Raw genomic sequence first — 22,467 nt, forward strand, 5'->3', positions numbered from 1 at the left:
TTTCGGATGTGGATTTACTGGGCATGAAGCCTGATTGGTCAGGCTTCAGTATAATACTGAGAATACCGTTATTCAACCTGGTTGCTAGTATTTTATAGTAGGGTTGTTGCGGGTATCGAAATTTCGATACCCAATCGATACTTTTGTCCCGGTATCGATACGATACCGGGATTTCCGTTTTTTCGATACTGGGCTGCGCTTCTGCGCAGTCTAGTATCTCTGAACATGAGCGCGCTGCTATCGGCGCGCTCATGTTCTCTCTCAGCAGCACGGGGAGAAGGAAGCTGTCCTCCCTCCCCCTGTGCTGCTGCCGCTGCCACCAATGAGAAGAGAGGGGCGGAGGAGGGGCGGCAATGAGAAGAGAGGGGCGGAGGAGGGGCGGCAATGAGAAGAGAGGGGCGGAGGAGGGGCGGGCGCACTGCGCCCCCAATGATAGGATTACTATCGGAGCGATGGGAGGAGACATCAGCTTCACTAGTGGGCGTTCCTTTTCCCTGCGCTGCGATTGGACAGCGCTACAGCCAGGGAGAAGGAACGCCCACTAGTGAAGCTGATGTCTCCTCCCATCGCTCCGATAGTAATCAGCAGCATGTGGAGCAGGAGAGGAGACAGTAATGGGGCACTGCGGGCGAACGGAGCGGCGCCCAGGACTAAATGGTGAGTGCTGAGACATCGCTGGGCGCCGCTCTGTGTGGCCTAATAGTGAAAGTCTGGACTCATATACAGTAGTCAGTCTTTAACACATACAGGAGGCGGGTGCCGGCAGCAGAATCGCATTGCCGGCACCCTGCCCCTGACAGGGAGCTGCGATCAGCGGCAGTTAACTGCCGCTGATCTGCTAGTACCCGCCTCCTGTATAAAGGGGTAAAATCATTGGTGGTGCAGTGTGCCCCCCCCCTCAATCCCCCCATCCCATTAAAATCATTGGTGGCACAGTGCGCCGGCCCCTCTCAACCCTCCAGTATTAAAATCATTGGTGGCAGTGGCCACAGGGACCTCTCCACTCCCCCTCATTGGTGGTGCAGTGGCAGCTTCTGATCGGAGCCCCAGCTGTGTAAGCCTGGGGCTCCGATCGGTTACCATGGCAGCCAGGACGCTACAGAAGCCCTGGTTGCCATGGTAACATCCCTGATGCTGTGTGCACAAAGCACAGAGCAGCAGGGACAGTGTGGAGTCCTATTCACCCTGATAGAGATCTATCAGGGTGAATAGGAAAAGGGATGAAAGATCCCAGGTTCTAGCCCCTAAGGGGGGAAATAGTTATTAAATAAAAAGTGAAAAAAAAAAAAACACTAAAATATGAAGTATAAATCACCCCCCTTTTCCCAATTTCACATATAAAATATATAAATAAACATATTACATCGCCACGTCAGAAAAGTCCAAACTATTAAAATATAAAAAAAAAACTAGGTGGTGAATGCCGGAACAGAAAAAATAAAATAAAAACTGCGCGATTCGCCATTTTTAAAAATGAGGAATGCACGTGGCTTTTTTTGTTTATTTTTTTCGCGTGGTATCGAATGGTATCGAGTATCGCAATACTTTTTCATGGTATCGAAACCGAATCAAAAATTTGGTATCGCAACAACTCTATTTTATAGTCTAAATTCAGTACAGAAAGTGGGCAATCTGCACTCTGTAGGGTTTTTATCTGGTTTAACCCTCCACGAGGGATTCCGAATATTTAACATATACCTCTAAAGTGATACCATCTGGGCCTGGGGACTTGCCAGTGGCCAGTGAGGCAATAGCCTCAGATATTTCTCTCGTGGTGATTGGAGAGTCTAGCATAAGGACATTATCTGGTGACAGTCTGAGCAGTATCTGTCTGATTTGCAGATGCCCATTACTCTAAGGGGATTGTTCCACCTGGACTTGATATAGTCCCTGGTAGAATTCCTGGAAGCTTCGGGCGATGCCCAAGATCTCAAGGAGCATATTACCATCACTAGCCTGTATTCTCAGGACTGCGGGAGACGCCTAGTTTTGATGCACGATATGTGCTAATAGCTTACTAGACTGGTTGCCCAATTTAAAGTAGGATTGTTTAGTGAAGAATATCTTACGCTGTGCTTTCTCCTTTAAGAGGGCGAGATATTGACGTCCTTTATTCAACCTGGCGCCTTTATGCAAGTCAGTAGGGTCTGCCACATATTGCGCCTCAAATCTGGTACATTCAGAGGCCAGCTCAGATTCCTGCCTTGCAGAGGTGCTCTTAATAAACGAGATGGAAGATTTTAGGCACCCTCTCAAATAGGCCTTCAGAGTTTCCCATATTAGGATTGGGTCGTCAGTAGACTCATTTTCAGACAAGAAAACCGACAATTGATCTGGGATCTTGTCATTGTTAGTGAAGAGGGACAACCAAAAGGGGTGTATTCTCATGGTGGGCCTAATAGGTCCCTCTGATGTGCATACACTCAGCTGTACAGGCTCGTAGGTCACTGACTGAATGTTGGAGCATAGAACAGCGTTGCCTATGGCATAGTCTATACGAAAGAGTGAGCTGTGACCAGCAGAGTGACAGGAATGTAGCTTAGTGCTCGGGTTTCTATGTCTCCACAGGTCCACCCACCCAACTTCCAATAGTAATCTAGTGAATAAAGTCACCGTTTGTTGATGTGCTTGGGGGTCATTTTCTGAATAGCACCTATCCACTAAGGGATCTAGTAGCGTATTGCAGTCTCCCAGGCATAAGACCTTCTCGTGTGGAAATGCTGTGGTAAATTAGACTTCTAGATGTAGAATTTGCAACGAGGTATATACATCCCAATGATAACATACAGGGCGCCATTGATGGAAGCAGCTACAAAGATATAGCGGCCCTCTGGGTCGACAAGTCCTTTCTTAACATGGTTTTCAAGCTGCATGAACGACAGAGTGGATTCTCATTTAAATCAATGGAATGCTGATTCCGTTAAGAATACTTACCAAAATACACTGTGAACATGAGCTTAATATGGAGGATCATTTTTATTCTGCAGGAAAATATTTAGTGCAACCTCTGGTGTAAGGTTTGTAATACACACTCTGGTCAAAGGTGCCCTAACCTGACACCACAGGGACCATTGTGCATGGATACCTTTCATTAAACGGGTTCTCATTGCTATAGATATTGGTGACCTATTCTCAGCACCTGGCACCCGTACGGATCATCTGCTTCACAAGACTGTTTCGTACTGGAAACGAGACAATGTATGGTACTGGAAGCCGCTCCGTACACCGTGTAGTGGCTGTGTTAATATTGAAGTGAATGGGAGCTGAGCTTCAGCACACTGGCGCGGGAAACTACAGAGTGTATGAAGTCTCCTGCTTATGTTGTATACTTGGTGGCGCCGCAGCTGCCCGAAACAGCTGATCGGCAAAGGTGCTCGGCGTCATTAAAGGGGTTGTCTGTTTTCCTATATTGATGACCTATCCTCAGGATAGGTCATTAATAATAGATCCTCTGGGGTCCGACTCCGGGCTCCCTTCTACCAATCAGCTGTTTGAAGAGCGCAGTGCTCCTACAAGTGTTGCATTGTCATCACTGTTTACCTGCTCACCATCGGCAGCTCAGTGGTGAGCAGGTGTAATTACAGCTCCTCTGCGCCATTGACTTGAATGGGATATAGAGTGTAACTACAACTGCTCTGTATAATTCAAGTGAATGGGACGTTGGAGCTGTAATTACACTGCTTGCTGCTGCAGTGTCGGCGGCGAGCAGGTAAACAGTGAAAATAATGCAGCGCTCACAGGAGTGCGGCAGTCTCTTCAAACAGCTGATCAGCAGGAATGCACAGCTCACCCGAAAACCAACGATTGTAGAAGAATCCCCTGGCTGAATGCCGGCAGCATGGATCTATCCCTGGACTTTGGGTTAAGAATAGCTGCAGAAAAAGACTTGATTCAGCGCCTTAGCAATACAACATAACGTTTAATTTAACACATTAAAATCTCCATGGTGTTCAGAGTTCAATATTTAAAGTTATGTTTTATTGCTAAGGTGCCGGATCATGCAAGTCTTTTTCTGAATCGAATATTGATGACCTACTGTATCCGATTCCTGAGAATAGATCATCAATATAGGAAAATGGACAACCACTTTAATATCTCTGGCCCGGAGATCCCCTTTAATATAGACACTATCTTCTGACATGTCTCCTGCAGGCATTGCTATTAATGAATATATAACAAACTGTAATAAAGTAAATGTGCATCTGAGCGGCACTTTTTGGACGCACTAGTTCTAACCTTTGATAAAGATGATCCCGGGCGGGATACCTTGGATGATATAGGTGCGCTGCTGTCTGACTTGGACCTCTCACTGCCCTGCGGTTTGTTGGTGGCAGGTACCTTGGGGGCAGAGGTTGTGCTCCTGCTTGCTTTCCTCATCCTGGGCGGCCTGTTTGTGATGCATTTACAGCTGAATCTGTGAAGCAAGAGCAAGATCGTCAATACATTATAGTGTATATTTCATCAGAATTCTACTATTATGGCAAATGTTGCACTAAATAAATTGCAGCAAAATAGTCTTTTGTCTTATTTTACCATTTCTATTCCAATCACTTAGAAAATGGAAGACCATGTACCTGCTAAATAACAAAGACATCTTTGTAACTCCATCTCAGTGGCAAACATAGTCCCTGTTTTTTGCACTACAGAGCTGTAGACGTTCCATGCAGTGCGTATTTCAGAGATATTCTCCCCCAGAAAGGATGCTCTTAATGGGCATCTGTCAGCAGATTTGTACCTATGAAACTGGCTGACCTGTTACACGAGCACTTGGCAGCTGAAGGCATCTGTGTTGGTCCCATGTTCTTATGTGCCCACATTGCTGAGAAAGATGAAGTTTTAATATATGCAAATGAGCCTCTACGAGCAATGGGGGCGTTACCATTACACCTAGAGGCTCTGCTCACACTGCAACTGCTGCACCCGCTCCAGTCTCCACTTTGACTGACAGGGCCAGGCAGTGTAAACGTGATCACACTTGGCCCTGACTTCTCCTAAAGTCTTGTGCTGCGCCGTGCGCTTCCGCAACAGACATGCGCATTACATTTGAGGTGGTACAAAAACGTGATGTGAACTCAGTCTTAGCATGCAGTAGCGCCCGTTACCGCAGGGTTCCTTTGCTAAAAAAATAAAATATTAAAATAAATTATATATATATAAAAAATTTTGATGGACTCTGCAGGAAGGAAAAACATAGTGTACTATGCTTTTGCATCCTTTGTTTTCCATGTATACTTTTTCCTTCTTTCCCAACGTTCATGTTAAATATGGGAAAAAATGTGACATGAACAGCCCCTTAAAGAGTTTTTTTTAGTAATGATCTTTAAGCAAGTGCCACCAGCATGCCTCCTGAAACAGAAGATTCATGCTTACCTGCTCCACGCCACTCCAGTCCTCCACACTGCCTCCGCTGTGTCCATTTTTATTCTGCCGATGCAAGGACAGGGTCACATGCACCGCTCCAGCCAATGACCGGCTTCAGCAGTGACGTCCAGTTGCCCCATTACCGCTGAAGCCAGTAATTTCTTGGAGCGGTGCATGTGACCATGTCCATACACTGCTGGATGTAAACAGTGCAGGGACTGGAAGATGGAGACAGCGCAGAGGACTTGCTAAAAGTTCATTATTACAGGAAAACTTCTTTTGACATTTGATGAAAAGGCAAGACAACCTAACTAAAATGTACCCATAGTCATTGTGTTCCTACTCCAAGTCCTGGGATCGTGTCCAGGGCAGGCATCCTAGACGTATCTCCCATGTGCAGAATTGCACTACTAGCAGAGAACATACTGCACTGGTTTAAATATAGAGACAAAAGATAAAAAAAAAAAAAAAAATATTAAAAAGAAAAGATCTGGATTTTTTACATAATCGCATTAGCTAAATATATCCGCCTCTGAGAACCTCTGCATGTAAGCCAACCGAGTCCGAGGGAGACGGTAGACACAAAACTGTGCAGAGATTAAATCTAATAACTGGATGGGTCCTTTTACATACTTATCACATTAACTACGTACCTGTCCATAGCGCCAGATCTGAACAGAAATCCGTCTGTTTCATAAGAAACGTGCATACAATGTCTATAAGGGACACTGGGTTTGTTACCTGCTGTGACGCTGGAGGCTCCTAGGAGAACACATGGAGAACTGGATCTGGGCTATGTCTGATATTACTACGCTACCGTAATCTTAGATATATATAGCTTTTGTTGCCCACCCTTGCACCTTTCAAAAATAGCCGATACCCAATGAGCTGCACTGCATCAGACGCCAGTAAACCACTCCGAATTCTGTTCCTCCCCTTAGTAATGAGCAACACTGCATCAGGAGGGTCAAAAAGTTAACGGGATTTCGATTTAAACTCTGCAATGGATGAGGAGGCTGCAGCTCGTGTACAGGGGACAAGTCTTCCTTATTTGGCATCTCGCTCGGCACTGCGGGGATTCGGACAGACACGAAACGTTCCTAATATTTGGAATTCCATGGAAATGACAGACAACAGCAAGTTCCTACTTGCCCTACCCCCCATCTAATGCATAACATGCACAGAAAGATAACGCACCTATTATTATGTATGGTGAGTGACGTTATACACGCACACTACAGATGGGCACCTCATTTTTAGACAAATCTGTTCACCTCAACGATGAAGATTAGACGCCCATATAGTATGGAGGGCTTCTACCAATAACTGTACTGATGTATACCGTGCAAAGATCAGAGAACATGTATTCACAGCAGACGGGAAGTCATAGAAAACAGACCCCCTTTTTTTCCTGAAATACCTAAAGGGGTCTTAAAGGATTGTAATACCGCCCCATGACCTTTTGCATATAGAAGGGAATCCTGAAAACAAGGATGGTATGGTTGCACTAACATTTAAAATTCCTACTGCATGACATTTGCCATCTGTTTAACGTATACGATGGGAAAAAAGGGACACAAAAGCGTAGAACACCAGCATTTTTTTCTATCCTGCAGAGTCCAATAAAAAAACGTCAGGGATCAGCAACCTCCAGCGGTTCTGAAACTACCAGAATCCGCCTTTCACTTCTATGGGAGTTACAAGAAGAGAAGTGTGCCTGCTGGGAGTTGTAGTTTCACAGCAGCTGGAGTGCCGAAGGTTGATCCCTGGTATAAGTTAACATATATTTTTTTTCAAAATAGAACTCTATGGAGGTAGATGCCACCAGTCAGAGGCATCCGTTTAAAGGGGTTGTCCGAGTTCAGAGCTGAACCCGGACATCCCTCCATTTTCACCCCGGCAGCCCCCCTGACTTGAGCATCAGAGCAGTTCATGCTCCGATGCTCTCCTTTGCCCTGTGCTTAATCACGCAGGGCAAAGGCATTTTCCAGAGTTCCGGTGATGAACCAGGCTCTCCATGGGGCTGCCAGGAAGCCCGGTGACGTCACCAGCACTGATGGGCGGGCTTTAGCGCTGTAAAACGGTTTGGGCAGCGCTAAAGCACGACCATCAGAGCCGATGACGTCACCGAACACACTGCCGGGCGGAAGCCTCCGCTCGGCAGTGTGTTATTGTAGACAAAAGAGCCTGTGCCCTGCGCGATCTAGCGCAGGGCAAGGGAGCGGATCGGAGCATGAGATGCTCACATCAGGGGGGTTGCCTGGGTGAAAATATGGGTATGTCCGGGTTAAGCTCTGAACCCGGACAACCCCTTTAACTTTTTTTTTATATGTTAAAGGGGTTTTGCTGAGTTTTTATTAAATGACATATACTCTGATCAGCTGAAGGTAGCAGTGCTCGCAGCAGCGCTGCAGACTTCTCCAGCTTTGCCTTGGCCATGTGACGTCACATTCATTGGTCACATGACCTAAGCATGGCTTAGCCCTATTTAAAGGGGTTATCCAACCCCTATAATGCCACCCAAAATGCCCCGGACCACCATACTGGTCATACTTACACGGTTCCCCGACACCCGCGTCACTTCTGTTCCCCACGCGGCCACCGCTGCTTCTCCCTGTCGCAGGGATCAAAACTTTGTGGGTGACACTAGGGAGGCTCGTTTCCTTCGCGGCCTGCTATTGGCTAACACCACAACTCGAAACCCCTCCCCCACCTCCGTCTGTTTTGATCTGCGTGACTAGGAGATGCAGAGGCAGCCGTGGGGGCATCAGAAGTGACACAGGTGCTGGGGAGCCTGTTATGTATAACCAGTATGAGGGGCTCAGGCATTTTGGGGGGCATTATAGGGTTTGGATAATCCCTTTAAGTGAATGGGGCTAAGTACGATACTAAGCACAGCTTCTCTACATTGTATAATGCTGTACTTGGTGAGCTTCAACAAGGTGGCAGCTCTCAGAGGAGCGCCGGTGACTTCTCAAACAGCTGATCGGAGAGGCCACTGATCAGACACTTATGACCTATCCTGAGGTCATCATTAAAAAAAATAAAAAAAATATCAGAAAACCCCTTTGGATGGCAAAAACGTGATGTGAACCTAGCCTTACTATGTTGGAGTGAGGTATCTGGGCCTCCTCAGGCACGTCCCAAAAGAAAATTCTACCTCTGCACCTCTGCTTGCGGAATCAAGAACCAATGGTTGAAAAAACTACAGGTAACAGATGCCTGTACAAGCAATTTATGCTTTGTAAAGAGTCTTGTGTACTCCTATGCCTGAGACTTTTCCTACACAACAATACTGCTGGTGCCCGACATGGGCAATAATAAAGATCATTACTCGCATCCAATAGTAGCCGGCACTGGCAGTGACTAAGGGTTCATTCACACGTCCGTATGTGCTTTGCGGATCAGCAAAACACGGACACCGGCAACGTGCGTTCCGCATTTTGTGGACCGCACATCGCCGACACACTCATAGAAAATGCCTTTTCTTGTCCGCAATTGCAGACAAGAATAGGACATGTTCTATTTTTTTGAGGAACGGAAGTGGGGATCCGCAAATGCGGACAGCACATTCCGGCCCCATTGAAAATGAATAGGTCCACACCTGTTCCGCAAAATTGTGGAACGGATGCGGACGTGTGAATGGACCCTAAGGAGCTTCCTGTCACTATTCTAACTGTATCTAATTTGTGTGTAAGAGGAATATGGTGCAGGCTCAAGAGTACATGGCAGGTACCTGCTGTGTGATACAGCTGACACCCGGCCGGAATGATCACAGTCATTTAACCCTCAGATGCAGTGGTCAATGGAAACTGCGGCATCTCAGAGTATACCCAGAAGGAGAAAGCTACCTCTGTCCTCCACAGCAAAAGCATGGGGTTCTGAAATAGCATAGGCTGCAATAGCATATTGTTGCAGTCTATGGGATAAGCGATCAAAAGATCACATATTCAAGTTGCCTGAAGGGAATAAAAATTAAAGTAAAGTTGAAAAACACAAGTATATTAAAATCTTAATTAGGGGTGAGTGGATTTCATATTTTGAAATTCGTTTTCGGTTTGTGTTGTGGTATTTACGGAATTGCGTTATGGGTTCCATTACCACGAACCATAACGCAATTCCATGACGGAATGCATAACGGAATGCCTTTAGAGGCATTCCGTTATTCATTACATCATAATAGAAGTCTATGGCCTGCATAACGGATCCGTCCGGTTTACGTTATGCAGGAGAGAAAGGACTACAGCATAACGGAAATCGGACGGATGCGTTATGCAGCCCATAGACTTCCATTATGACGGAATGAATAACGGAATACCTCTAAAGGCATTCTGTTATGCATTCCGTCATGGAATTTCTATCACTGTAACTGTTTTATGGTCACCCCGCCATCCCAAAAATGTTGTATGTACACCAAAATGTTACCAATAAAAACTACTGCTCCTCCCCAAAAAAAAGCCCTCACAGCTCTGTAGACGGAAAAAGTTATAGTATCAGAATTTTTTTTTTAATGGTTTACCTATACATATAGTGGCCTCTCGTTATGTGGGCCTACGTATTATTTAAGCGAATTAATGAAAATTTCATACTTATCCAGAACACCATCGGCTGGGCTGTACAACCACTATGAAGAGAATCTTTCATATCATGAAGGAAATTTTTTAAGTCAGTTAGCATATAAAATGAGAATGCTCGGACTGGGAGAAAATGTCTGTATGTGGGTAAGTAACTGGCTGAGTGATAGAAAACAGAGGGTGGTTATTAATGGTACATACTCAGATTGGGTCACTGTCACTAGTGGGGTACCTCAGGGGTCAGTATTGGGCCCTATTCTCTTCAATATATTTATTAATGATCTTGTAGAAGGCTTGCATAGTAAAATAAAAATTTTTGCAGATGACACTAAACTGTGTAAAGTACCGTATATACTCGAGTATAAGCCGACCCGAATATAAGCCGAGGCCCCTAATTTTACCCCCAAAAAATGGGAAAAATTATTGACTCGAGTATAAGACTAGGGTGGGAAATGCAGCTATAATGCAGAGTGTATGTGTATATAATGCACACACTGTACATTATATACACACATCTGCAAGAGGGTGACTCAGATTGATGGGAGTCTGACTCTGACTCCCTGTATTTAATGCAGAGTGTGTGCATTATATACACACACACTCTGCATTAAATACAGGGAGCCATCCACAGATCTCCCCCCTAAACAGTGCCATCCACAGATCCCCCCCTAAACAGTGCCATCCACAGATCCCCCCTAAACAGTGCCATCCACAGATGCCCCCTCCCCTAAACAGTGCCATCATGGCACTGTTTAGGGGAGGGGGGATCTGTGGATGGCACTGTAGGGGGATCTGTGGATGGCACTGCCATCCACAGATCCCCCTACAGTGCCATCCACAGATCCCCCTCCCCGACGCTCACAGCAGTATATTTATAAACAAATCAGTAACTACCGGTACTTTAACTTTAATCATTGCTCATTGCTGAGCTCTTTACTCTGATTATTTAGATATCTTACTTTGTCTTAGCTCCGGTAATAGCAGGCAGTGCAGGGGGGGCGCTCACTCACTGACGTCACGCGCCTGCTCCCACTAGGCGGCGCAGGCACGTGACGTCAGTGAGTGAGTGCCGCCCCCCGCACTGCCTGCTATTACCGGAGCTAAGACAGACCTAGACTCGAGTATAAGACGAGGGGGCTTTTTGAGCACAAAAATATGTGCCAAAAAACTTGTCTTATACTCGAGTATATACGGTAATTAACACTGAAGAGGACAGTATACTACTACAGAGGGATCTGGATAGATTGGAGGCTTGGGCAGATAAGTGGCAGATGAGGTTTAACACTGACAAATGTAAAGTTATGCACATGGGAAGGAATAATGCAAGTCACCCGTACATACTAAATGGTAAAACACTGGGTAACACTGACATGGAAAAGGATCTAGGAATTTTAATAAACAGCAAACTAAGCTGCAAAAACCAGTGTCAGGCAGCTGCTGCCAAGGCCAATAAGATAATGGGTTGCATCAGAAGGGGCATAGATGCCCGTGATAAGAACATAGTCCTGCCACTTTACAAATCACTAGTCAGACCACACATGGAGTACTGTGTACAGTTCTGGGCTCCTGTAAACAAGGCAGACAGACGTCTGAGGGGAGATCTAATTACTATGTATAAATATATCAGGGGTCAGTACAGAGATCTATCTCATCATCTATTCATCCCCAGGACTGTCACTGTGACGAGGGGACATCCTCTGCGTCTGTAGGAAAGAAGGTTTGCACACAAACATAGAAGAGGATTCTTTACGGTAAGAGCAGTGAGACTATGGAACTCTCTGCCTGAGGAGGTGGTGATGGTGAGTTCACTAAAAGAGTTCAAGAGGGGCCTGGATGTATTTCTGGAGCGTAATAATATTACAGGCTATAGCTACTAGAGAGGGGTCGTTGATCCAGGGAGTTATTCTGATTGCCTGATTGGAGTCGGGAAGGAATTTTTTATTCCCCTAAAGTGGGGAAAATTGGCTTCTACCTGACAGCGTTTTTTTGCCTTCCTCTGGATCAACTTGCAGGTTAACAGGCCGAACTGGATGGACAAATGTATTTTTTCGGCCTTATGTACTATGTTTTACTTGAGTCTGCATTGACATAATTTGAGCCATTGTTGCACAAATGATACATTTGGCAAATATTTACAAAAACATTGGCTCTGATTTCCTAATCCTACAGATGTCGTACAGATTTATCACCGGGGCTCAGGCTGGATGATACATGTGGTGCAGGGAGAGACAACTACTGGATGGCTTACTTGGAGACAGAAATTTATTCTGGAATTGTGGCACAAAGATTTTGCATCTTTGGCTCCTCCCCTCCCCCAGTGTGGCTCCGCCCATCCCACGAAGTCCTGCCACCTTGTCAAGCAAGTGAGATAGAAGTGTGGAAATCCTTGCTGTGCCAAAATTGCGGCACTTTTTAGAAAGATTTTACGTGCAGACATTAGTAAATCTGGGCAACTGTTGTCTAGAGACATTACTTTTTTGTCACCACTCGCTAGTGGTGTAAGATTGTGCCTGTTATTACTAAATGTCTCTAAAGTATAAGTCCACTCCCTGCCATGGAGTGGGAAATTACCGAGAAATGGGGGAAACTTGCCCCCTTCATGGACAAGTTGGCAACCCCACCAATCAGCTGTTTCAGGCAGCCGCTGGAAATTATACAGTGGATGGAAGATCATTTGCACTGAAGCTAAGCTGCAGTACCCCGGCACAACCACTATACAGTGGACAGGACCTTGTGCTGCCCGTTCTGTCCAATGTATAGTTCCCAACACCGGTGGCTGTCCGAGACGATGGGGGTGCCAGGTGTCAGACCTGAGCAATCTGATATTGATGACCTATCCTAATACAGAAAAATCCCTTTAATGACTGCCTATGTGATGCACAGATGTGTGAGGTCCCCATGTTCAGGAAAAAGGCTCCCCATTCTGAGGCATAGGAGGGGATCCTAACAGAACAGGGCATATGGAAAGTGACAAGCTGTCAGGTGATTTCTGCTGCCCCACCTGAGAACGATATGATAGAGGGAGATATGCCGAGCTCTGTCATATATAGGTTTATGTGATTTGGAGCAGGATTTGAGTAAATCCTGACTGGACTCCTGGGAAAGAGTCCTGCTATCTCCGCCCACACATGATGATTGACAACATTCTATGCATACAAACTGATAGTGAGAGTCCTGCTGGCCCCGCCCACACATGAGGATTGAAATCTCTCCCTCTGTCTTTTGTAGGAGTCCAGTCGGGCTTTACTCTGCTTTTAACTCAGAAATCCTGCCCCAAATCACATAAATCTGTATATCCCAGAGCTCAGCTTCTCTTCCTCTATCATATTCTGTTCTCAGACAGGGAAGCATAACTCATTTGACAGGGTCACTTCACAAATCGGTCACATAGAAGTGAGACCTATGGATATGAGCCTGTGGCTGAAGGCCTGGGCTTTACCACAGATCAGAGCGCTTTGTATATTGATTGTGGTTTTGCAGGTAGAGCTACAACTGGCGCAGTTTTCTCCTGCATTGCAGCCGCTATACGAGAACCCAGGCGAACAATACGTGAACCATGTTCAAATGCCAGTGAAGCAAGTGTGATCCCCAGCATCACCGACATCGCTTACATTCAGCCACACAGTTTGGATATATGCACACGGCCGTGGTTTTGGTCCGCATCCGAGCCGCAGTTTTTGCGGCTTGGATGCTGACCCATTCACTTCAGCATCCCATTCACTTCAGAGCACTCCGTGATCTGTCCGCGTCCGTTCCGTGGACCGCAAAAAAAATATAACATGTCCTATTCTGGTCCGCACTTTGCAGACAAGAATAGGCAGTTATATTACAGGCTGTCCGTGCCGTTCCGCAAATTGCGGAACGCGCACGGACGCCATCCGTGTTTTGCAGATCCGTGATTTGTGGACCGCAAAACACACCACGGTCGTGTGCATATAGCCTTATCCAAACGCCTGTATGAATAGTCACAACGCCTTCATTATTCCAGCAGCCTGTAGCTGTGAATTAAACCAGTATGGCGGCTTTTTCCAGAACGAAGAATCAACATTTTTGTTGATTTTTGCTCATGCCTGACAGAGAGCGCCCAGCACACAATGTATGTTTATTCAGCTGGGCAGGAAGGTATGAATTAGGGAGGTGCAGCCTTTCTCCCACACCATCTCTTACAATGCTTCTGCCTTGTAGTCACCGATCCACCCATCAAGATATCAAATACGGTCAGCCAAGAGTTTCATATGATCAGATGATGGTGTCATTTAGCGTAAGGCCTCATGGCCATGAACATATTTTCTTTACGTGTCCATTCCGTTTTTACGGAACTATTCATTTCAATGGGTCCGCAAAAAAAACTGAAGTTACTCCGTTTCCGTATTTCCGTCCAGCAAAAAAATAGAACATGTCCTATTATTGTCCGCATTATGGACAAGGATAGTACTGTTTTATTAGGAGCCAGCTGTTCCATTCCGCAAAATACGGAATGCACACAGACGTCATCCGTATTTTTTGCGGATCCGTTTTTTGAGAACTGCAAAATACATACGGTCGTGTGCATGAGGCCTAAACTGGTGTACACCCGAGTTCTCAAGCGTTTTTTTCTACTGGGGACTCACTAGTGAGATAGAGGTAATGTCTGGGCCTCACTGGTGGTTGAAGTCCAATATGGTGCCACTCAGGCTGTCCTGAAGTCATGGCGTTGTGGCTACCTGCATGGCACTGCTACAGCCAAACAATGACTGCTGATTCGCTGCAGTGATCATGTCGGGTAGCCAGAATGTCATCACGGTAGGTTGGTAGGACTAGTGGGAACACTAGTGCAATGGTGGATTCTCCAGATAATATTTACTTGGTTATTTTAGCACATCAACTTCTTTCTCAGCGGATCAGACATGGACCAAAAATACGGTTGTGTACACAAAGCCTAAATTAAAGGGGTTGTCCCATCTCACAAAATGGGGGCATATCGCAACTATATCGAGAATAGAGCGACAAAAGTGGTGGAGGGCGCACTGCGCAGCCACCCTCTATTCATTTTCTATGGGGCCGCCAAAAATAGCCGAGCGCTGGCTTCACTATTTCCGTCGGGCCCATAGAAGTAAATGGGAGCGGTGGCCGGTCATGCGCGGTGCGCTCCCATTCACCTCTAGGGGGAGAGTGCTTGATGGTGGCTGGACCGAAGTATATCAGGCTCCATTCCTGATACAGGTGCAGGTCCCAGCGATGGGACCCGCATCTATAAGACAATGGGGGCATATCCTAGCGTTATGCCCCCATTGTCTGAGATGAGACAACCCCTTTAAAGCATCTATTAGTAGGCCATATAGCTGTAACAAGTGGATTCAAGGACACCCACCCTGCCAGGGTGTCACGGAACCATGAACCAGACGTACAACAAGAGATAAGTGAAAATAAGAAGGCTTTATTGAAAATAAAGCTGTAAAGCAAAAGTCCAAACGGATGGTGAAACCGAGCAGAGTCTTTGCGAAGCCAGAGGTCAGGAACCAGAAGGGTAGTCAGACGAAGCCAGGATCAGGAACCAGCAGGGTAGTCAGACGAAGCCAGGATCAGGAACCAGCAGGGTAGTCAGACGAAGCCAGGATCAGGAACCAGCAGGGTAGTCAGACGAGGCCAGGATCAGGAACCAGAAGCAGCAGCAGTCTTAGAAGCATGTGAACACAAGAGGACCAAGCAAGTAACTGAAGCCACAGACCTCCTATATATATGAGCTAGGCATCCAGCTCCTCCCAGGGGAAGGAGGAGCCGCAGGGTGGAAGGCTACAAGAAACCCGGGACCCAAGATGGCCGCCAGCACATGTCAAACGAAGGAGAGCAGCAAGCAGGTAAGACCATGACAGTACCTCCCCCTCAAGGGCCCCTCCTCCGCGGAGCACAAAACGGTTTCTGAGGGAAGCGTGCGTGGAAGGCTCGGAGCAAGGCAGGAGCATGGACATCTGCGGAGGGAACCCAGGAACGCTCCTCTGGACCATAACCACGCCAATGGACCAAAAACTGCAACCGACCGCGGACCAGGCGTGAGTCCAGGATATTGCTCACCTCATATTCCTCACGATTGCCCACTTGGACCGGACGAGGCCGAGGAAGTGAAACGATTACACACCAGTGGCTTCAACAGGGAGACATGAAACACGTTGGAGATCCGCATGCCAGGAGGAAGCGCAAGGGCATAGGCTACCGGGTTTACCCTGCGAAGCACTCGGAAGGGACCAACAAAGCGAGGCGCCAGCTTAGGAGTGGGCACTCGAAGGTTGAGGTTGCGGGTGGACAACCATACACGGTCTCCGACCTGGTAGGAAGGAGCAGGCGCTCGTCTGCGATCAGCCTGGAATCTCTGGCGCTGCGCAGAGACCTCAAGGGACTTCTGGATCTGTACCCAAGAAGCACGTAGGACGGAAAGGTGATCCTCCACAGCCGGAATATCCTGGGGAGAGAATACCTCCGGTAACACGGCAGGTTGGAACCCATAATTGGCCATGAAGGGAGACGTCCCAGAGGAAGAGTTCACCGCCGTGTTCCTGGCAAACTCAGCCCAAGGCAGGAGGTCAACCCAATTGTCTTGGTGATCGGAGACATAGCAACGAAGGAATTGCTCCAAGGCCTGATTGGATCGTTCTGCGGCCCCATTGGACTGAGGGTGGTAGGCCGAGGAGAAGGAGAGATGAATCCCCAACTGGGAGCAAAAGGCGCGCCAGAACCTGGACACAAACTGACTCCCCCGATCCGACACAATCTCCTTAGGCAAACCGTGCAACCGGAAGACCTCCCTGGCAAAAATCGTGGCCAACTCTTGTGCAGAGGGTAACTTCTTGAGAGGAACACAGTGGCACATTTTGGAAAACCGATCCACAATCATGAGAATGACCGTATGGCCTCGGGATGCAGGGAGGTCCACAATGAAATCCATCCCCAGGTGTGACCATGGGCGCTCCCCGGTGGCTATGGGTTGCAGAAGGCCCAACGGAAGGTGCCGAGGGGACTTACTCTGGGCACAAACGGAGCATGCCGCTACATATGCGGCGATGTCGGAACGTAGGGAAGGCCACCAGAACAGACGTGAAACAGCCCAGGACAGCTGATTCTTTCCAGGATGCCCCGCGGTCTTGGAGTTATGGTAGGTTCGCAACAACCGAGTGCGCAACTCCTCAGGCACAAAACATCTGCCGTTGGGTCTCCCAGAGGGAGCACCAGATTGAGCCGCCAAAATCTGCTCACCCAGGGGAGAGGTCAGGCTGGTGCGAATGGCGGCCAGGATCTGATTCGGAGGTATGACCGAAGTCGGAATCGACTCCTCCCTGGACAGCTCGGAGTACTGCCGTGATAAGGCATCCGCCCTGATGTTCTTGGAACCGGGTAGGTAGGAGACCACGTAATTAAAACGTGACAAGAACAGAGCCCATCTGGCCTGACGTGGTGTCAATCTCTTGGCCTCAGAAAGGTAGGTCAGATTCTTGTGGTCCGTCAGGATGAGAACCGGAACCACCGAACCCTCGAGCAAGTGCCTCCATTCTTTAAGGGCCTGCACGATGGCCAATAACTCCCTGTCACCAATCTGATAGTTGCACTCCGCGGAAGACAGTTTCCGGGAGTAAAACCCACAAGGAAGCAGAGGACCCTCTGGTGTTCTACGCTGAGACAGAAGGGCGCCTACTCCCGTCTCAGACGCGTCCACCTCGAGGACAAAGGGCAACCCAGGGTTGGGATGCGACAGAATCGGAGCCGACACAAAGGCGGACTTTAGGGCCTCAAAAGCTCGGATGGCCTCGAGCGGCCAGACCTGGGAATTACTGCCCTTCCTGGTCAGATCCGTGAGAGGCTTGGCCAGCATGGAAAAGTCCCTGATGAACTTCCGATAATAATTGGCGAAGCCCAAAAAGCGCTGCAGGGAACGAAGACCACTGGGCTGGGGCCACTGTAAGACAGCCGAAACCTTCTCAGGATCCATGGAGAACCCCTCAGCGGAAATGATGTAACCTAAGAAGGTTACCTGGGATCGGTGAAATTCGCATTTCTCAAGCTTACCGAACAGCTTGTTCTCTCGTAACCGTTGCAACACTCGTCTGACATCCAGAATGTGGGCCTCCATGGATTCAGAATATACCAAGATGTCATCCAAATAGACTACCACACACTGCTGCAACAGGTCACGGAAAACATCGTTGATGAATTCCTGAAAGACTGCGGGCGCATTGCACAACCCAAAGGGCATAACCAAGGATTCGTAATGACCGGTCCTGGTGTTAAACGCGGTCTTCCACTCATCGCCCGCCTTGATCCTTACCAGGTTATATGCCGCCCTCAGGTCGAGTTTGGTAAAGACCGTGGCCCCTTTAAGGCGATCGAACAGCTCGGAAATCAAGGGTATCGGGTAAGCGTTCTTGATCGTGATGCGATTGAGACCCCTGTAATCGATGCAAGGCCTCAACTCACCGCCCTTCTTTTTCACAAAGAAAAATCCAGCCCCTGCCGGGGACGAAGATTTGCGAATGTGTCCGCGTGAAAGCGCCTCCCTCACGTACTCCTCCATGGCCTCATTCTCCGCTACCGACAGTGGATAGACTTTGCCACGAGGAGGAACGGCACCAGATTGTAACTCTATGGCACAATCGTATGGGCGGTGCGGAGGTAGGGCAACCGCGCGCACCTTATCGAATACATCCCGGTACTCCTCGTATTCAGGAGGCAACAGAGAGTCCGAGGAAGTACACAGCAACTTGACAGACCCATGGATGCAACTAGCCCCACACTGCGGTGACCACGAGAGGATCTCGACCGATCTCCAATCGAAAGTCGGATTATGCTTCTGGAGCCAGGGGTACCCCAAGACCACCGAGTAGTGTGGAGACGAAATAACCTGAAGGCAGACCGACTCTCTGTGAAAGGCACCAATGGCTATTCCCACTGGAAGGGTCTCATGAGTCACGTGTGGCGGCAGAAGGGGTCTGCCGTCTATCGCCTCAAGAGCCAGTGGGGAACCTCGAGCCTGCAGAGGAATGGAATTGGCGGCAGCGAACACACTATCAATGAACAAACCACCAGCACCAGAGTCCACCAACGCCTGGGTCGTCACCGAGCCCCCGACCCAGGAGAGGACAACAGTGATCAGTGGTTTGTCAACACGGGAAACCGGGGACGAGGAGACTCCACCCAAGATCTGCCCCCGACAGGATCTCAGGGTACGAGCGTTTCCCGGACGGTTCGGACATGCCAACCGAAAATGCCCACCGAGACCACAGTACATGCATCGGCCCTCGCGTCTCCGGAGTGCCCTCTCCCCCTCGGACAGGCGAGCAAACCCCAGCTGCATGGGTTCACCCCCAGACAAGTCATCCCCAGGAGGCGTGGGAGGAGAGGGAGGCACGGGTGGGACAGCAAACGTAGGCACCAATCTGTTAGAAGACCTCCGCAGGTTCTCCTTAAAGGAAGGTCTCTCCCTGAGTCTGGTGTCAATCAAAATCAGGAAAGAAATAAGAGACTCGAGCTCAACTGGTAGGTCCTTAGCTGCAACCTCATCCTTCAAGGCATCCGAGAGACCATGAGAGAAAGCAGCGACCAGAGCCTCATTATTCCAGCCCACCTCTGCTGCCAGGGTACGAAACTCAATGGCGTATTCAGCTACGGATCGTGAACCCTGTCTGATGGACATAAGGAGCTTCGCAGCAGAGGCAGCACGAGCCGGCACATCGAATACCTTCCGAAGAGAAGCAACAAAACCGGAAAACTCGGCAACCACCGGATTGTTGTTCTCCCATAAAGGGCTGGCCCAGGCCAAGGCCTTGTCCGAGAGCAGCGAGATCAAGAAGCCCACCTTTGATCTCTCAGTAGGAAAGGCATGTGGCAGCAACTCGAAATAAATGCCCACCTGGTTAAGGAAACCTCGGCACTGAGTTGGCTCTCCCCCAAAGCGCTGTGGAAGAGGGGCAGAACCGGTCATACCCCGAAACACCGCAGGCGCAACAACAGGTGTCGGGGTAGACTCTGGCGCAACCACCGGAGCGGCAGTAGGAGCGAGCCCAGGAGCGACAACCGACCCATCGGCAACGGGAGCGAAATGAGCCGTGCGTTCAAGCAGGGTTTGCAACGCCACAGCGAACCGACCCAACAGGTGATCCTGCTGATCAAGTCTGGCAACCAGCGTGGGTAGCGAGGATGGCCCTGTACCGTCAGAATTCATGGCTTGGTCCTAATGTCACGGAACCATGAACCAGACGTACAACAAGAGATAAGTGAAAATAAGAAGGCTTTATTGAAAATAAAGCTGTAAAGCAAAAGTCCAAACGGATGGTGAAACCGAGCAGAGTCTTTGCGAAGCCAGAGGTCAGGAACCAGAAGGGTAGTCAGACGAAGCCAGGATCAGGAACCAGCAGGGTAGTCAGACGAAGCCAGGATCAGGAACCAGCAGGGTAGTCAGACGAAGCCAGGATCAGGAACCAGCAGGGTAGTCAGACGAGGCCAGGATCAGGAACCAGAAGCAGCAGCAGTCTTAGAAGCATGTGAACACAAGAGGACCAAGCAAGTAACTGAAGCCACAGACCTCCTATATATATGAGCTAGGCATCCAGCTCCTCCCAGGGGAAGGAGGAGCCGCAGGGTGGAAGGCTACAAGAAACCCGGGACCCAAGATGGCCGCCAGCACATGTCAAACGAAGGAGAGCAGCAAGCAGGTAAGACCATGACACAGGGGCCATAAGGGAGCATGCACACGGTAGAGTTGTGTGCAGGGGGCTGTACAGCAGCACATGGAGTCCTTTGTGGCTCCAAACAACAGAGTCAAGGGGACTGCAAGCTTCTATGAAAGAATGGCTTTCTTCAGTCTGTTCCTCTAATCTGATTGGCTGGGAAGGATCACTTGACACACTTCATGACTCCTTTATTGCATGTTGTTTAAAGGGGTTGTCCCATTACAAACATTTAACCACTACCTAGGAGATAGGGGATGAGTGTCTGATCAGCGAGGATCCAAACGTTGGGGCCTTGTTACGCATGTGCAGTACTGCTCCAGTCAACTCTATGGGGCTGCCGAGGGCTTGCATTTGGCCAATTCTAGTAGTTCCATAGAGTTAAATGGAGTGGAAGTGCGCACGTGTGACCTCTGCTGTTCCATTCAACCTGGGGGAGCATGGGGTCCCCAGCATTTGGACCCCCTGCTGCTCACTTATCTCCCCTATCCAGTGGATAAGTGATTGTAATGGAAACCACCATCAATATTTGCTGAAAAACCATAGAAACACCTTGTTTTTCATCCATGCACACATTTTATGGAATTTTTTCGTGTTTTTTTTTTCTTTTCAAAACAAATATATATAGTGTTTTTTTCTTTTTTTCTCCCTTCGTGTCCTGAGTTTCATATTTCCCATAGACCTTCTGCTAATATTTGGATCTGGTGTTCTTACTGCAAAAAAGCCACCAACAGAGCTTGAAAACAAACAAACAAAAAAAAAAAAAACCTAGGTGTGGACCCATTCTTCTAAAGGCTTGATCGTACAGCTGATCCCCAATGCCCATGCACCCCCCTGTTGGCTCAGAGGCTAGTTCTAACACCTAGCCCCTAAATGCAGAAGTCACTGCACCTCTCTAAATCTAGAGTCTAGATGACAACAATGCTGCATCAGCAGCCGTCCAAGCGGCCTCCGTGTGCTGCCTATCCCGCTATATGGAAGCTCATTTTTTTACAATGTGGGGGAGGGAAATCTGGTTTTCCTAAGTGTGCTGGTAGGCAACCACAGGGGATTCAGTTAATAGGAAGTGTGCAGCTAGGCGTTCTGTGCTGCAGATCAGATTGGGAGGGGGGGGGGGAGGTTTGTTCTCCAAAAGCCACTTCAAAGAGCTTGGAAAACACATTGCAAAGAAACAACAGAAGGATGATTGTGTTCAGCCTCCCGCGTGGAGGACACACCAACTTAGCACTTCTAGAATAACAGGCGTTCCTCACTTTATTTATCCCTTTTAATAAGAGTGATCACGTAAGACATTGGGTCCTCTATCACATCCCTGGGAGGTGGCCACCACTTCCAGGCTCATTCCAATCACCAGTATCCGCGCAGACTGCAAATGAGGCAGGATTTCCACAAAGGCCCGGAAAATGCTATGTCCTGATTTCTCCTGCCGTCACCCCAGAATTCTGGTCGCACGATGGGGCTTTTGTGACTTTCTGGACACCAATCAGTCCAGTTTTGAAATATGGGTGGGGAAGTGGGCATGGTTATCTATGTTAATGAATTTCCCGCCAGATTACTCACTAAGGATGTCATTTACTAAATTTTTATGCCAGTTTGTGGTGTAAAAATAGTAGCAAGACCTCTTTATGCGACTTTTTAAACGCCCATGCGACAATATGTATTGCATAGGTGTTTTTGCGAAGTGCCACTTGGGAGTGAGAAAGCAGTGGAAGGGGTCCATTTACCATCTTTTACGGGTGTAAAAGCTGACAAACTACTCCAGTCAGGGGTCTTTGTAAAATCCCTAAGATTTTTTATTTTTTATAAGGCGTAAACTCAATCCAGGTCATAGGGCGGAGTAG

General features: G+C 48.2%; 1 protein-coding gene across 5 annotated transcripts in view; it reads right to left on the bottom strand.

Annotated features, from left to right (window-relative positions):
• The window catches only part of SPECC1L (sperm antigen with calponin homology and coiled-coil domains 1 like), a 75,488-nt gene that overhangs the window by 40,554 nt on the left and 12,467 nt on the right, over positions 1-22,467 (bottom strand). For 2 of the 5 annotated variants that reach the window (XM_040416424.1, XM_040416422.1), the window contains exons 1-2: positions 6,015-6,094; positions 4,237-4,414 (exon numbers count right to left, since the gene is read on the bottom strand). In XM_040416424.1, coding sequence (XP_040272358.1) covers positions 4,237-4,414; positions 6,015-6,070 — 234 coding nt within the window. In that variant the 5' untranslated portion in view covers positions 6,071-6,094. The other 3 variants (XM_040416423.1, XM_040416421.1, XM_040416425.1) reach the window with 3 other exon arrangements.

This window comes from Bufo bufo, chromosome 2 (genome assembly GCF_905171765.1).
Source record: "Bufo bufo chromosome 2, aBufBuf1.1, whole genome shotgun sequence".
Lineage (NCBI taxonomy): Eukaryota > Metazoa > Chordata > Amphibia > Anura > Bufonidae > Bufo > Bufo bufo.